This window comes from Ictalurus furcatus, chromosome 28 (assembly GCF_023375685.1).
Source record: "Ictalurus furcatus strain D&B chromosome 28, Billie_1.0, whole genome shotgun sequence".
Taxonomy (NCBI): domain Eukaryota; kingdom Metazoa; phylum Chordata; class Actinopteri; order Siluriformes; family Ictaluridae; genus Ictalurus; species Ictalurus furcatus.
In genome coordinates this window covers 695,558-713,057 of record NC_071282.1, presented here as the reverse complement: position 1 = coordinate 713,057, position 17,500 = coordinate 695,558, and the positions used below count along the sequence as shown (strand labels likewise).

General features: G+C 40.4%; 1 protein-coding gene across 4 annotated transcripts in view; it reads left to right on the top strand.

Annotated features, from left to right (window-relative positions):
- LOC128603488 (oligophrenin-1) overlaps positions 1-11,233 on the top strand; it is a 31,895-nt gene extending 20,662 nt beyond the window's left edge. The window contains exons 20-24 of one of the 4 annotated variants that reach the window (XM_053617966.1): positions 1-245; positions 2,362-2,500; positions 4,793-4,843; positions 7,066-7,132; positions 8,331-11,233. The exon at positions 1-245 is cut by the window's left edge and continues 106 nt beyond it. In XM_053617966.1, coding sequence (XP_053473941.1) covers positions 1-245; positions 2,362-2,500; positions 4,793-4,843; positions 7,066-7,108 — 478 coding nt within the window. In that variant the 3' untranslated portion in view covers positions 7,109-7,132; positions 8,331-11,233. Of the gene's footprint in view, positions 283-2,361; positions 2,813-4,792; positions 4,844-7,065; positions 7,133-8,053 lie in introns of those variants that run through there. The other 3 variants (XM_053617967.1, XR_008385019.1, XM_053617968.1) reach the window with 3 other exon arrangements.
- The last annotated feature ends 6,267 nt before the right edge of the window (positions 11,234-17,500 follow it).

Below are 17,500 nucleotides of genomic sequence, written 5' to 3'. Positions count from 1 at the left end.
GGCGCCACCCTCCATCCCTACTTCTATCCCTCCATCTCGCGTTCCTCCTCAGCGCCAAGCCGTCCTGCCCAAACCCACCGTCCAACAGGACCGCTTCTCTGACTCCGACGTCTCCAAACTGGCTTCGAGGATACCGGACGGTGGTCAGCGGTTGGACAACGGCGAGACCAGAGCGACAGTGAGCCGGACTCAGTCATTCCAGATCAGAAAACCTCCGCAGCGGGTCGTCACAGCAACCAGAGACGGTATCCCAGGCAACCCACAGCACTCAGCGTTTATCGGGTTTGAGTCTTGAATAAAGAGCTGCTGCTCTGAATTCTGGTTGGCGCGTTAAGAGATTTGGACCAGGCTCCTGAGAGATTTCTGGTCTGAGTCACTGCTGGATTGAATCGCTCTTACGGTATTCACAGATTTGGACCTGGTTCTAAAAAAGGATTTGGGTCTGACTCCTGTGAGTCGTTCATCCTTTTTGAAGGGTTTCTGTGGAATTCAGTTGTCAGCTGTTTGCACCAGATTCCAGGATAATGAGTTTACTTATTTTTAGCTAATATGCACCAGACTCCTCAATCAGATCTGATCCAGTTACTAAAACAGCAACAAAAAAAACATTTTGGTTGGATCATAAAGATTATTTTGGATTTTGTTCTGGACAAATTGCCATTGAAAATCCATTTTAATCTACTTTAGAGAATAGGATCAGATCCTGAAGGATTGCTGGGTGGAATCCTAGTTGTTGAATTACAAGGTTTTGGATCCAAATCTTAAAGAAATTGTGTTCTGGAAGCCGATCAGCAATTCTGGATACACAGTCCTGAAGATGTTCTGCTATGCTTTAAACTGTGGTCCTGGTGTATATGCCAGGTTCTGGAAGATGACTTGTTCACGATCTGGTTTACGTGACATTGAGTTTTCTGGTTTGGCCCTCGATGGGATTTGAGATCAGGTTCTATGTTTGAAACCTCTTCAGAGTATTGAACAAGCTTGCATACCCATCTCCTGATGAGAACCTTTCCCATGGCGTTATTATGGTTTGGACTAGGAGAAGGGATTCTAAGTTGATGATTTGTACCAGAACTGAAAGGTTGTCTGTGTGAATCTTGGTTGAACCTGGCCAGTTAATTTTCGGTGTTGAATCCATTTCAGCGCATCAGAAGATTTACGGTTTACACTCTAGTCAGGATGGGTTCCTCTGGAGCAGAGATGTGGACCTGGGTCCAGGACTGTTGGCTTTAAATCCTGGATTGTGCAATAAGAAATCTCAATCAGTTTCCCAAAAGCTGCTGGTGTGAATACTGTTTAAGATGTATAGGATCTGGACCCTGTTATGGAAGGATTTCTGTTTTAGGATGTTTAGAGGTTTGGACCAGTTCCTGTTTCTGAAAGAGCTTTTGAACCAGATCCTAAAAAAGGTTTTAAAAAATTTGGATGCTGAATAGGATATTGAAAAAATTGATCTGAAGGGAGTAAGGAATCATGGGGAGTTCTTCTTGAAATTTGGACCAGGATATGGATAAAAGTTTTATGGGTTTAACAGTCAGATTTTGCTAGGAGACAAGGTCCTTTAAATTCTTGATGGGACTTCCCCCACGTAGGTCTCATTCCACTTGAGAGGACAAAACTTCCATCCCTACTTCCTCTCCTCTTTTACCTTGGAACCCTTCTTTTATACCTCTGTCTCACATTCCTTCTCAGCATTACTCTTCTGATTTTGAGGTCCTAGAATCTGGTCTGAATTTCACGCCTTAACATGGCCTCAGACAAGAACGTGATATCGTTGTATATTCAGGTCCTTCACCAAATTTCTCAACGTCCTACGAAGTATCCAGAATCAGGCTCTTTCAGAAACCTGCTCCAAACATATAAAGAACCTAACAAGAGTCTAAGATAGACCTTGTTTTTTTTTTTTGTTTTTTTAATCACCTTGCTAGGAGACCTGGTCCTTCAGATTCAGATCCTTCAGATTCCTCTTCAGAGAACAAAATTAGACCCTTCCACTGTAATCTCTTACTCGCTCCAGACCCTCGTCCAGATTTCTCAGTGAAGTTTCCAAAATCGGGTTTTAAAAGAAGACGTTTTTCAGGATCCTGTTCAAAAGATCTTTCAGAAACAGGAACTGGTCCAAACCTCTAAACGTCCTAGCAAGCTAAAAGATCTCGGTTTAAAGGCTTTGATGGGGCAGTCCTTGAACGGATCGGCTTACAAGGAGACTTGGTCCTGGTTCCTACATTGTAAGCGTGACATCTGGTTAGGGTTTAAAGAGAATTCTAGAGGTTGGATTACTTGATAGCGTAGAGAAATCTGGAAATACGGAGCTCACGCCGTTCCAAAGAATTGAAGTGCGTGTGCTTGTGTGTTGAATAGCCGAGAGCGACGGGATCGTGAAGAGTCGCCCTGCCTTAGAGAAAAGTCCCATCTGTCGGCCCCCGACACGACCTCCAGACCCGCCTTCACGATGTCCGACCAATCAGAAAACGCCAAACGATGACACGCCAGCATCATAGTGAGTACACACACGTGTCGAGACACTTTATATTAAGAGTGCATAGTAACAATATTCCACTGTTTGTGTTGATCTGACTTGGCAACGGGAGAAGCTTGTGTTTGTGTTCGATGTTAACTCGAGTGTCCCTCGAACGCTTCATGTTATTCTGAAAAGCTTTTTGCGAAATGGTTTTTTGAATTTGATTCACAATTGTTTAAAAGAGCTCTCGGATGAGAGTTATAGTTTCATAGCCTCCCGAAGCCTCCAGGAAGTCTCCGCTCATTACGCCATAAATCACAGTCGAGTGAATTAAAGTGAAATAGCAGGTGCACGTCCTGTCCAAATCTGACCCGATCTGATGGCGTGTTTTCAATCCAACCCTGAAGGCAGTCCAATTAAATTCTGTCTAGACTTGAGACCAACATGATACTGAGGTAACAAAAAAATTAAATAAAATTCCTACTGACACGCCTGATACTATGTAGTTGTCAGATTGTTTGCCAAAACCAAATATTTATGGAGATTATGGCTAACAGTCTGAGCAGATCTCACCTCTCGAGTTTGTTATTCATAGCTGCTCAGCAGAGAAAGCAGGCTCAACAACCAGGGAGACAAAAAAAACTAAACTAATCCTTATTGCTTCACATACATTAGTGGAAGCTTTTATCTAAAGTGGCGTACGTTCGAGCCGAGAAGTTGAGGCTTAAGGGGTTTTGCTCGAGGGCCAACAGGGCAGTTTGTTTCAACCGCTCCAGGATTTTTACGATCGCAGAAATTAACGCAAAATCAAGCAAACATTCGGCGGAGCGTGCGATTTTACAAATTCACAGCAGATTTTCCGCAGATCCGGTCCGAGACGCGTCATCCGAAGCCCTCTTCCATTCACGTGTGTCGAACAAGGTCTCGTTTGACAAGAAACATCCTTGCCCAAGACCGTGCAAAGCAATTTTGTGCGATTGCAATTTCGCATATTCAAGTAGTTTACCACAAAGAAGCTCTTAATCCTGTACGGTTGTCGGTGTTGGTATCAATCTCGCGACCTTCTGATCAGTTGCTCTTACACACCGATCCACCGCCGCTGGAAAAAGAAAACTCGCAAAAATAAACAATGTACGCTAACCGTAGCACTTGTTTCCGAATCCCAACATCCTGCTGCACTACACACACCGACCGAGCTGCTGATCAGTGTCACGTCACGGAGGTAAGGATAACCCAAACAACGCAAGACACTGCAGAACTTGACTATTCGTACACCAGTGCTAATGAGCCAAACGTGAATCAGGTGAAAGAGACATGTGACATGGTGCAGGGGCTGATGGGAAATGTAGTTTTAGTCCCTTTCCCCATATCAGGGCGTTGTTAGAATGAGGTAAGACTTTTCAGAATCAGGAACGCCTGTGGAAAAACCTGACACATGTTTGGAGCCCAGTGTAAAAGCATCTGCTAGCTGGCGACCCCAAGCTGTGTTGAAACAACAGAAACGTTCCCCCAGAGGTGCAGCATTTAGTTCTAGCGATTCAGCTTTAGTGATGTTGCTTTGCCGTTATGTTCCTGGAACGGCGATGTTCCCTTCAGGGACGAGCGCTCCTACGTCAGGCTACTCCAGTACTTTAAAAAAAACCTCGTCACACTGTTAGAGGTCTCAGTAAAATCTCAGCCAGATTCTATAACAGACTGTGTGTGCTCCATGTCAGATTGTACGATGAACGATAGACCTGGCGCTCCGCTTACGTCATCGATTGTCGTGATCCATCATGTCTCCACTGTAGCTGTTGTGTGAGCTTCTTCTCGTACAATCCTAACCCAGTCCAACGAGGCCGCTGGGATCTCCGAAATCCTTCCCCGCTCCAACGGTGGGATATATTGCGATCAGGTTCCCAGGATCTGTGGGGACGCGTCACCGTCGGATCTGAACTCCATCGCCCGAGTGAAACTTTACAGGTGTGCTACACGAGCTCCGTCCAAAATCGCCCTGCGCTCGGCCAGAACGCTTCTCCTAACTAACGCACATTCCATCCGTCGCTCACGTCTAGGGACGTGCCAACAACCTGACACTCAGTCGTGCCAAAGAAATAATAATAATAATAATAATAAAGCTTTCGAGCAGTAAAAGTAGGGAGGAAAAATATTCAAACACAGAAAAGTCCTAACCCGAGGTAAATTAAGACCGTCTGAAAATTTATGAACAGATGTGTGTTCTCTCTTCTTTCATATTTATTCACTATGAAGACATTTTATTCTCTCTCTCTCTCTCTCTCTCTCTCTCTCCCTCCCTCTCTATATATAATATACATGCTATTTTCCTCACAGTGTTGCTTCCAAAACCAAGTTTTTTGAAAACGCTTCCAGACAGACTGGAAGGTAAGTGTGTTTGTGTGTCTGTCTACACGTGTGTGTGTGTGTGTGTGTGTGTGTGTGTGTGTGTGGGTGTGTGTGATCTTATGTAACACTACACGTTTGATTTCAAATGGGGTAAAAAGTGAAGAAATGTCATTACGGTAGCTGTGTAGTGTTCAGATCGCCACAAGATGACCATGCTAGTGAGTAAAGCAGATTGTTAGGGATCAAGTACCGAAGGTACATAGCCACCTATTATTTTCGTTAGTCTTCTTCTTCTTCTTCTTCCTCCGCTCTTGATTCTATGGCAGTCCATAGAACCACTTCCAGGAAAGTTATAGCGCCACCAACAGCTCAAAGATGCACTCAGTTTTATGCTAATAACTTTTGAACTGTGAGGGCTACGAGCGCGATCCTTTCCCCCAACTGAACCCTTGGCTCACGTCCTCCTAGGCAGTTTGTCCGATTTTCACCAAAATTGAATCAGATGATCTTCAGACCGTACTGGCGAAAACTTATAAAAAGCTTTTTGATCGACCCAGTTGTTCTTGTTTAGCGCGTTTGATGGATAGCCTCGCATCCGGGACCAAATAAATCCTGCAAATGAAAGCGTACGTTTGTTTTTAGACAAGAAGATTGTGAAAACAAGAACCCTTTTACCTTCCACCACTTAAACCTCCGTTACCTCACGTGAACCCTGTAAAACCCCAGGCCGCCCTGTCCTCTCCTTATTTTATTTTCCTCTGTAGAGGAGCACTACACTGAAAGCCAACATAGATGGATATCAGAGATTCAGGTTTTGGGTCCAGGAATTTGCCTTGTTTTACTCGTTTCAGTCTAAAGAGGAAGAAAAATACGACATATGACATTCTTCTTCTTCTTCCTAATGGATCTTAAACACTATAAGTGCCATACACAAAGCCAACAACATAAAAAACAGAAGCATAAAAGGCTGAAAAACCCCTCAGTGGTCTCACTTTCTATTACTATTATTTAGTGAAAATATCACCGTTATAGTCAGACGTCTCGGATGTTTTCTTTTATAAAAAAATGACGGTAAAGTGAGTCTACGATCATTTGTTCCCTAGACAGAATTGTTTGCTGATTTGAAGCGTTTCTCTCTAGAAACGATCTGCCTGTAGAATTTACAGCTTGTGTGAGAATTTGTAAAAGCGTCTCAAAGCAAAACTGAATAATCTTAGGTTTTTATATGTTTATATAATAATAATCTCATAATCAGAAATATTAAATAAATTAGCTAAGAAATCGTTTTAAAGCTCGGTCTGCACTCGGGACATATTTTTTTTTACATTAACAAACTATTTAGCCGTAATTTTGATAGGTTTATACCACCGATTGTCCGCTGTTTACATTGATACGCGGTAGAGGGTAGAGTGTGTGAAGGACATTAGCCTTATTTTGAACACTCTTTATTGAATGGTCAAAATAACACAACATTTATATACCAGCGTTCTTCAGTGCCGAAGAAAGACGTCTCTGATATTTACGTTCGTTCATTTAGATCATGCTTTTATCCAAAAACGATTTTAGTGACGCAGTTCGGTAATAAAACACACACGCACACACACACACACACACACACACACACACACACACATTAACCAGAAAGAGCACTTTATTTTTTACGAGGTCCAGATGAATGCTCTTATAATGATTAAAAGCCTGATCACTTTGACCTTGATGTCAGCTTCAGAGCTTCTGCGTTCTTCAGAGCCTCGTCTTTTTTCCTCTTCTGCTCTGATTGCGCCGGTTTTATAGACGAAATGATTTTACATCATTTACAAAGTCTGTTTACACCAAACCTGCCCTGCAAATCTAATACGCCTTAATAGAGTTTAGATCACATTTAAAGGCGAAGTCTTCAGGAATTTCTATATTTAGACTTTAATTGTCAGACGTTATGTTTCTTATGTTTTAATTAACGCGTTCATCTGTTTTTCATTCTAATTTAATTCTAATTCACCACATATGATTATCCTATTCAATAAAATGCATTGTATTTCTATATAATTACATGAACGTTACATAAAAAAACAATGTTCTCATTCTCTATGGTGAAAAATGCGATGCAAGAGCTATATTTACATTTCGTCTTTATTGTACTGTTTATAGATGTTAAGAAGTTATGAATAAATGAAATCTAATACACCTTAATGCATCTTACATCTCTTCTGTATATTCTATGTTTACATCTCTCCTATATGTTTTTTTGCAATTTCATTCAGCTCTTCATCCACTTCATCAGCGAGCAGCGATCTGCCGAGATGAGACATGACGATTCACTTTTTAAAGGTAAAGTATTGAAGTTTTTTTTTTTAAAAATCTGTATATTGAAACCTTGAAAGTTTTTGTTGGGGGATTCGGAGGTTTTATGTTTTTCGACCCTGGATTTATTATGAAACTTTGTGTGTTTAATTTTGTACATTTTTTTTCCAACTTTAAATTTTTTGTGTCAGTCTTCCAGCACCAAAAACATTACTAAGAACATCATCATATACATCAGTTCGTATAAAATAATCAGAGCTAAAACTGATTTTAATAAGTGTTAAGTATCATTATTACTAAGTATTAGTTTGTTAATCGAACATAACCCTAAATGATATGTGCTGAAACAAAAGAAAAATTCACTTAGAAAATAGATCATACGCCGTTACAAAAGACAAAAGTAGCTAAAGTTCCAGGTTCAGAATGAATATATTCACTATTATTAAATAAAATTGAATGTACAGTGTTTATATATATAAACATACATATATATATATATACACCCAAATCCATCGACTTGAAAACGCAAATAGAACCTCAAGCAGAATTACAAACGTTCATCTAAATAAAATAAAATAAACACTGTTTACTGTTGAAGTGTTCCTCAAACCGAACACTCAAGTTAAAGCTGAAAAATTTCGACTCTATAAAGTATAGGGAATTTACTCAAGGTATGAACGTATTACAGATTACGGGTCTTTTTCTAGCTGTAGGTCTTCTGCTTCATGTTCTTTTTCTACAAATTTCTGATCCGGTAAAGAGCAACTTGGCTTACAAATCATTAAAATGAGCTCCAATATTGTAAAAGTTTCTGAGAGGCATTTTGATATGCGCTACTGTAATAAATGTGACATTTATCTCAGTGTAGGAATCTCAGCGTACTTGGAAATCACATTCAAAAAAAAAAAACAGGTTTAACAGCGAGACTAACTAAATACATCCTCCCAGCTGTCGCCATGCGTTACCGCTGAACACCCGAGGAGAGAGAGAGAGAAAGAGAGAGAGAGAGTTAGAGAAAGAAAATGCTGTCTGATACGACAGCGTAATAGACCATTCACTTGAGGGGGGTGATGTAAAGTCCACTAACATCACTACAACTGCAGAACAGATCCAAGTACTTAGCAGTTTCCCCAAAACCCACTGTGTGTGTGTGTGTGTGTGTGTGTGTGTGTGTGTGTGTGAGATCTTTAACATCATTTAATATTCTTTCTTTTTTCCCCCTTAGAGCTCTTAACGGGAATTTCAGAAGCTACGTCTTTATCATCATCACTTATTATTATTATTATTATTATTATTATTATTACTAATGTTACTAATGCACAGAGTCAGCATGCTGCATGGCTGCTTCTACATTGTCATGTCCCCTTGTACCCTATTCCCTATCCCCTGTTCCCTATTTTATTTATTTTTTTCTTTATGACTAACCTGTTGAAGTTAGTTTCCTGGATGTTCTACACCATGCCTTTCTATTCTGACTACATTCCCTACAAAACATTTTTTCCCATAATAGTGCACTACGTATGTTCAGTATGCTAACGTTCCTGAGCTAGGAAGTGAGCGCCAGGATTTGAAACACTGCCTCTCCACTACAAACTTTATGGACTTTTAATGTATTTACGAAAATTTTTTAATTATTAAAGCAAAATGCATTTTTGCAGCTTAACAGCTCGTCTTTTAAACCTTTTTTCTTAAGTTAAGGCACCGTAATGGCCTGAAAAAGACATCTAATACATTTTTCCGAGGTGAGTTAGTCATCAAGAGTACTTTTAAAAGAAAAGTTGAACAATAGAGTAGGGTTTAAAGCACTGACACGTCACTGCAAAAACGTTGACGTAAGAATGATAAATATGTATTTCTTATCACGTTACATTAAATGAGTTCTAGTCAGTTACCATGTTTTGAATTAACAGTGTTTAAAATATACAAGCCTGTCCGAACCTTTTATATTCAACACAAATATTAAAACTACAGGATGACACGAATTTCAGTTCGTGTTGAATAATAATTGTGTTCTTAAATAAGTAGATGGTTTGGAACACAACCACTACGAATACCTACAACTTGAAGTGAAGTTTGAAGCCATTAAAACGCTTTTGGAAACCGAAGTTCTCTCCGAATTTGGTCATGTTGGTCGTTATGCTAATCGTTACAGTTTCAGCACTAAAAACTCCCACTAATAACACAAGAACACATAATTCCTCTTATTCTCGCCACAAAACCGCGGCTGTAAATTACCCCGGGCGTTCTGTCCGTTAGAGGAGCCGTGCGACTGCCAGCAGCCAGGAACCGGAGAAAAGATGTCATGGGAAATTCTCATATTTTTACTGAACGTGTTGAAAAAAACAATCACTTACCAGTCCGGAATAAATTCCTAACAACAAACATAAGAGGACTAGACTTAAACTGTTTACAAAATAAATTCCCGAACTTTCCCTGTTTTTGTCTTTATACTATTTGTACTTTTTCATAAATGCTCTTCCTAGGCTTATAAACACTAATTTAGGACTGATTGTAAGATTACAGTGCCAGAAACTCATCCTGGAAAACCTGGGAATTTCTAGCCTGGATTCCTGGTCATGGAAAACACCTGGGGAAATTAGCAATATGAATTAAATCCAAGCGAGATTTCCAAATAAGTAGTAAAGTCTGTTCACTTGAAAAGGTGTCATATTTTAGTATTTAGCTAATAACTGGAAATTTAAAAGCTCAAATAAATGAAACTGTAAAATAAGATGTTAGAAATCTACAAAAAATGATGAAATAAATGAAGAATGAAATGTTTGTGTTCTTCAACTTGTTGAGGATGTGTTCATCTTTAGTTAAAAAAAAAACCCTTTTGTTTTTTACTTCTTTGCTTCGGTTACAATGTTTACAGCTAAAAATAACTTATTTAGGTGTGTAACGATATAAATTTCTGGTATGATAATCACCAAACCTCAATAAAAAAATTTGTAGCTAGACAAACACCTAAGTAAAGAAAAAATCGGACGTTAACAGGTGCTAAAAGGTTTCCACCTCGACGTTTATTGTTCTCCTAAAACAGCGAGTGTCACCGTGATTTCTCTTAAACCACAGCACCTTACCAACAATTACAATTTTTACGTATTAAAGGTTGACACGGCTTAATTTTTTATCCATTTATCGTTACGTTTAACAAGTTCTCATTTACGTTAGAGCAGAGAAACCGCGAAAAATAGCGTCGACTCCTCTGTGCTGAAGATGTCGGAAAGACCTCAAGTTACAGCTTTTCCTCTGACGCTGGAGACTCCTTCCATATGTTACATAAACCCGAGTCTCTGTGAATGAGCCGTTACTATAGAAACGATAACCTATCAGAAGGAGCGTATTAACATAAAACTGACGGAAATGAAGTCATCAGAATCAGGAATTCTGCTGTAGTAGCATTCATACGCAAAATAACTCGTACGCAGAATACTCGTGGTGTTCTGTCCACCAGGTTTTGTCATCTGGTAATGACTGTTATGGGATGTCCTTCTCAGTGAAGGGCATGCTGGGACAAAAACTCTTCTCTGCTGCTTTTCCTGACACAGAAAGCGTTCGACAGCTCGGCTCGAATATCACGAGAGCTCTGGCGTACGCGGTTGTGATGTGAAGTCGTTATCTGCGCCACTGTAGTGTAACACCATCCCTGACGCGCTTTCAGTTTACTGCGATATCAGTACTTCAGTATATCAGTATATCATCACAGTCCTGCTGTACGTTCGTGTTCGCTCGCTCGCAGTTTCCCCCGTAACGCTCGCCCCCCCCCCCACACCCCCCCCCCCGCTGCAGCGATGTAACGATGCTTTTGCGAATGTTTTTTCATGTTGTCCTTTTGTCAATGTGAAGCCTAAATGTGAAGAACAACCTGAGTGGACATTTTATTTCTTAAACAAACAAAAACATTTTTTTTTTCCAGGAAATGGATCATCTGTAAGAATTTAGTTGAGTTTCTTTGTGATTTGTTCCATGTTTTGTTTCGACACTCAGTTTACTGCTTTTTTCTTGTTGTTTTTTTTGCTCCTGAAAGCTTATTTTTCTAATATCATTTTCGATCTCTCTCACTAAACCCTGTATGTGTCCTCTCGATGTACTGAAGGATGTTTATAAAAGCAACGTGTTGAACCAGTTTGCTCATATCTGCTGTGGTTTTTAATTCATATGGAATATATACATATATATATATATAAATAAAATAAAATAAATTTAGGTTTGTTGTAATTAGAATTCCAAGGCTCTTAGAAGAAAGAAAATCCTCTTTATAAACCTGTTTAAAGTGGAATTTTTTTTACTTCCAGAGTCATGACGTTTTATATTTATATATTTTTATATAATTTGTGATCACATTCTCACATGATCGAGAGCAAAGATTTATTTATTTAGTTATTGTGACTTTGTTAAGTAAAAAAAACAAACAAACAAACAAACAAAAAAACGTTTTGTTGTCACTACACAAATACTCAACCCCTCCCCCGAAGCACAAAGAGGATCATTTTTATTTAATAAGATGCAAAGAAGCAGATAAACAAAACAAGATTTACAGGAAGCTGCACGTAAAAAATGCTTAAAGCGTTGTGAGGCTCGCGTCCGTTTTACACCGGACAAAATGGATCGTCAGCTTACAAATACGAATGCGGGGGCCAGCATTTTCTGGCATATGATTGTAATATTAATAAGAATAACAATAATAACAATAATAAAGCCGAACAGTCTGTAAAAAACAGCTAGAAAGCTACAAAGCTTTAAGTTTTAAAAAGGTATAAGTAACAAAAACTTTCGGAGAATATTCAAAGCAAAGACAGGAAAAACCACACAACAATCCAAAACCGTTCCAAAGGGGAAAACAAATGAACATTTTTTTATTTTGTTTTCTTTTTTTTTTTAGAAAGCTGAGGAAAACTTGTACGAATACTCTGAACAGCCAATAGCAGGATGGGTTACGTGTACAGTTTACATATGATTGACACAAAAACACACAATACATGCACACACATGGCTTTTCAATGGTTCAATATTCGTTTCCCTTTTTACATCGATTTCTTCGAAACCTGTTAAAACCACAACTCGCACAATAGTATTAAAAACAAATTAAAAAATCGACTGATTTATCGAGGAACATTTTCAGTTGCGTCACGTAAAGGACAGCAGTTCACCCCCCCAAAAAAAACAGAAACTCTTAAAAGAATTTAAAAAAGACGCTTAATTCTTGACGGAAACGTCGGTCGATGTGATTTGTTTATCAGTGTATGTTCCAGGAGCCTAGTATTCGACTTATTCATCGAGCGGAACGGTTTGAAACATGTTCTAATCTACGTTCAAAAAGTTTTTTGTGTTTTTTTTTTTTTTTGTTCATTTTTTTTTAACTTATTGCTTTATTTCTTGACTGATTTTAACTTTGGCTTGCGTTAAATGAAGTGTGCATGCTACAAGATGAAAACATTCAAAAACTAACAAACCTTCGGTGCTTGGCCCGACTCCGATCCACTAACCGCAAAGATACGAGGTCAGAGGTCGCAAAGAGGTCAGTGCCAGGTGCAGACTCGCTAACTCCGGTAGCTTAAAGTCGACTAACGTAAAAAAAAAAACAACTTCATCTTAAGGCATTGAATCAAGTAGCAAAAGTACAAAAGCAGAGCGTTGTTCACTACATAAGCACTCCATAGGCACTACGTAATCACTACATAAGCACTACATAGGCACTACATAGGCACTACATAGGCGGTACAGAGGCACTACATCAGCACTTCTTGGACGTTACATAAGCACTTCAATAGCTACATAAGCACTTCCCAAGCACTGTATAAGCACTTCATAAAAGACAAAAAGCTCAAAAGTTCTGATTACAGTGTGTTTATGTTGTTTAGCTCGAATGCGACGGCTGAATTAGTTTAAATCTGAGAAGTAGCTTTATCTTGAAGGAGCAGTTTGTAATTTTAAAAACGAAGCTCAAAGTTGTAATAAAAACGTTAACAAGAACTCAAAAGCTTGACGTCATTTGGCTAATTTTAATTTCCTGTCAAAGAAAAACCCCAACATAAACGCTTGTAAACACGATAAATCATTTTAAAATTCCATCACGGTAACTTGTGGATATCTGGCCTTTTTTTTTTTTTTTACGTTTACATTTTTTTACGAATGTTCAGTGTTCACAAACCTTCAGTTCACTCATTACAAATGTACATGCAGATTTAACAGTTCGTCGCCTTAAATAAAAAAATATATATTCTCAGCTCCGCCCTCCTCAGTCCAATGAAGCCAACTACTTAGTCCCCGCCCCATTCGCCTTCTACACCCGTAGCCCCGCCTCTCCAAATGTTACCACAGAATCCTCAACCTCATTGGATTCTGTAGTTGTGTGTTTAGGAAGAAAAATTGACGATCGCAATCATTTCCTGAACATCGTAAAGACGTAGTGCGATCCGTAGCCGTATCCAGCGAGAACTCTCACGACGTTCTCACGAAAATGACGTCGATTCAGATTTTGCACAAAATTCAACTCTTGAGTAAATTTCGATTTCGTGTAAAGGACGATTTTTTTGTACGGTTGAGATTGTGAGTAAATTCTGATTTCGCATAAACGAAGGTTTTGCTTGAATTCTGAATTTGTGAACTGAGTGTTTACGTAAATTCAGAACGACGCATTCTTCCGATTCGTAAAATGACTGTAACCTGATTACGACTCAACGATGCTATTGACTCTAATCGAACACGTTGTATCTTATATTTCATTTCGTGTCTTTTTTCCTTCCTACGCATTTTCCTAAAAAAATCTCCGATCTCCTTTAACGTTCAGGCTAACGTTCACCCCTTCTGCCTTGACCCTTTTTTTGGGGGAAAAAAAGGTGGAGTTCTCTTTTCGGACGTGTGACTTTGATCTGTGGTGGGCGGAGCTAATAGTTAATAGCTCGTTTCCGGCCGAAGTCCTTAAAAAATAATAAAAATAAGGAAACTACAAAACTCAGAAATTGGCATCAGATGAACGCGGCGTTAAATTTAGATGTGTGCGTTGCGTCATTTTTCTGCATGGCCATAAAAACGGAATTTGTATTAAAAGGTTACGAGGTGAAAAACTACAAACTGCACCTTTAAGGCTTCGACGAACTCGAATAGTAAAAATACAAAAGCGGTGTTTTATATCAGCCGTCGGTGAAGCGTTTCAGAAAAGACTGCATTCCAAAGGTGCGTTATAAACCACGGAGCTGACGTGTTTTTAGCGACATGCCACTAGCAGCACATTAATTGTGTATAGATTATATTTATATTTAAAAAAACCGCAGAACAAAACGATCTTCATGCTGCGATCAAATATGAAACAGCCCTCCATGTGCGCAATCGTCATTAATCACCATCACAGCGTCGGCAAGTTCATGACTTAATGAGCCAGGAGTTGTTCTAAATGTGTGTGTGTGTGTGTAACAGGCTGAATGCTAAAGGCTCATCATGCTCAACAGGAAAATCTCCTTGATGTATGTGAGTTCTTGTGATTCATTATGATCTAGCATTTATCGATTAATGATTTGGTGCTCGACTGTGGTTGTAAGAGTGTGTGTGTGTGTGTGTGAGAGAGAGAGAGAGTGTGAGTGTGTGAGAGAGAGTGAGAGAGTGAGAGTGTGTGAGAGAGTGAGAGAGTGTGAGTGTGAGAGAGAGTGTGTGAGTGAGAGTGAGAGTGTGTGTGTGAGAGAGAGTGAGAGAGAGAGTGTGAGAGTGTGTGTGAGAGAGTGAGAGTGTGTGTGAGTGAGAGTGAGAGAGAGAGAGTGTGTGTGTGAGAGAGTGAGAGAGAGAGTGTGTGTGAGAGTGTGTGAGAGAGAGTGTGAGAGAGAGTGAGAGTGTGTGTGTGAGAGAGAGTGAGAGAGAGTGAGAGTGTGTGAGAGAGTGAGAGAGTGTGTGAGAGAGAGTGTGAGTGTGAGAGAGCGTGAGAGAGAGAGAGTGAGAGAGAGAGAGAGAGAGAGAGTGAGAGTGTGTGAGAGAGAGAGAGAGTGAGTGTGAGAGAGAGAGTGAGAGTGTGTGAGAGAGAGAGAGAGAGTGAGAGTGTGTGTGAGAGAGAGAGAGTGAGAGTGTGTGAGAGAGAGAGAGTGAGTGAGAGAGAGAGAGAGAGAGAGAGTGAGAGTGTGTGTGAGAGAGAGAGAGAGTGTGAGAGAGAGAGTGAGAGTGTGTGAGAGAGAGAGAGAGTGAGAGTGTGTGAGAGAGAGAGAGAGTGAGTGTGAGAGAGCGTGAGAGAGAGAGAGTGAGAGTGTGTGAGATAGAGAGAGAGAGAGAGTGAGAGTGTGTGAGAGTGTGTGTGAGAGAGAGAGAGAGAGAGAGAGTGTGTGCGAGGAGTACTTTGTTCCTCCGAGTTTGGGATTGTAATGAGTGCTTTCGCGGTAAACACCTGTGCGAGTGTATTTTTTGCGCTGTCTCGTCCCTGACAGCCTGGTTTTCTCCTCACGGCGCGTTCGCCTCGACAGAAAAGAGAAAAGTGCAGGGGAAATAAAAACCCCACCCTCCTCGGAGGAGCCTGAAGCCCGGCCGGCGCCGGCGAGAACGACAGATACGATGCTCCCGAGCTCCTTAAAACACAATCTACATACAGCACCAACGCAGCGGGGAGATCATTCAGTCTCGGAGAAAAATCTGCAGACTTCTGCCTCCTGACACACGCAGCTAAGGTGACTTAATTAAACGCATGAAGCTCACGCCTGTGGCTAAAGTGAAGAGAAGGAGAAAGCAGGGGTGTGGCTCACACAGAGAGAGGGAGAGAGAGAGAGAGAGAGAGAGACGGAGGAAAAATCAGAGGGTGAAACAGAAATGAGAAAGGATAGAGAAAAAAGAAGGAAAGAAGAAGGAGACGGCCCATAAGGGTGTAAGAGGAAGAAACAAAGGAGGAAACGGGGTGAAGGAAGGATGGAATGGAAGGATTGTATAAAACAGAAGGAAAAAGAAAGACAGTGACGGGGCGAACGAGAGTGAACGAGAGTGGGGAGGAGGAGGAGGAAAAAGGAGGGAAGATAACGAGAAGGGGAGTTTCAGTTAAGAAAGGAGGAAGAAATAAAAGAGAGGGCAAGAACAGGTATGAAAGAAAGGAATGGGGAGAGGAAGGTGAAGAAAGGTGGAGAGGAAATGAAATAAAGTCAAAGAAAGGAGAGAAAGAATAAGAATGAAGAGGAGAGAAGTTTACAGGGATGGATGGACGAATGGAAAAGGGAGGTCTGTGGAAAAGAAAGGAAAAAGGAGGAGGAGAAGGCAACAAGAGAAGGGAAGAAGAAAGGAAAGAGATGGAAAGAAAAGGAGCGACGTTAGGAGTTAAAGTGGGAAAGAATAGGAAACGTGCAGGGAAGAGAGGGATGCTATCGAAGAAAGGAAGAAGAAGGGAGAGCAGGAGAGGAAGAAAGTGAGGAGAGGAGGAAAGAGGCAAGAGAGGTGGTAGAGAAGAGAAAGAAGAAAAAAGAGAAAGACAGCGTGACTCAACAGGAAGTGTGTCAGTGTCTACGTGTCAGCTAGCATGGATCAGTTAACATGCTAGTTATATTAGCTAACTCCCAGCTACGTCTTTAGCTAGCTGTGTTTACTGCAGGGAGACAAATCTGTGTTAGAGTTAGTGTGAAGTCGCGTGTGTGTGTGTGTGTGTGTGTGTGTGTGTGTGTGTGTGTGTGTTGTAGCCATGACTTATTGCTCGTGAAGAGATGACCGTGTCGTGTCTCACACCAGCGCTGCGCTAAAGGCTGAAGCGGTGAACTGGAAGATTTACATCCAAGTGCAAAAGCTTTTGTGTGTGTGTGTGTGTGTGTGTGTGTGTGTGTGTGTGTGTGTGTTTCTCATTACAAAATTTTAAAGAGAGAGAGAGAGAGAGAGAACATAAAGTTTATAATAAAATAAAAGCATTCAGGTGGAAGTGTTAAAGTCACCATGCAGAGTTTTATTTCTTTTCTTTTTTTTTGTTTTCAGAAGCAGCAATGAGTCAAAACTATACGTGTGTGTGTGTGTGTGTGTGTGTGTGTGTGTGTGTGATAGTCAAGTCAAAGGCAAAATCACTGTTTTTATTCACACACACACACACACACACACACACACACACACACACACACACTTCCTCAGTAAAAATGAAAAAAAGATCAGTTCACGTTCATCATCACAGACTCCTAACAGGGGGCGGAGCTAAGAGACGTAAAAACCCACACCCACTACACCAACTCCGCCCCCTCACCCTGACCTTGAAGGAACTGTTACTAGCAAACAAACAAACCCTAAATGTACACAATGTTTCCTTTTACATCAAATGCACACTGATAGGAGAACATCTGGAACTCTTAAAGGTTCTTTGGTTGTCCCTCTAGAACAGGAACCCCTAAAGGTTCTATGTAGAACCCTACAACAGTGTTCCCTATCAGCAAGGGTTCTATTTACATTCTTTTTTCTTTA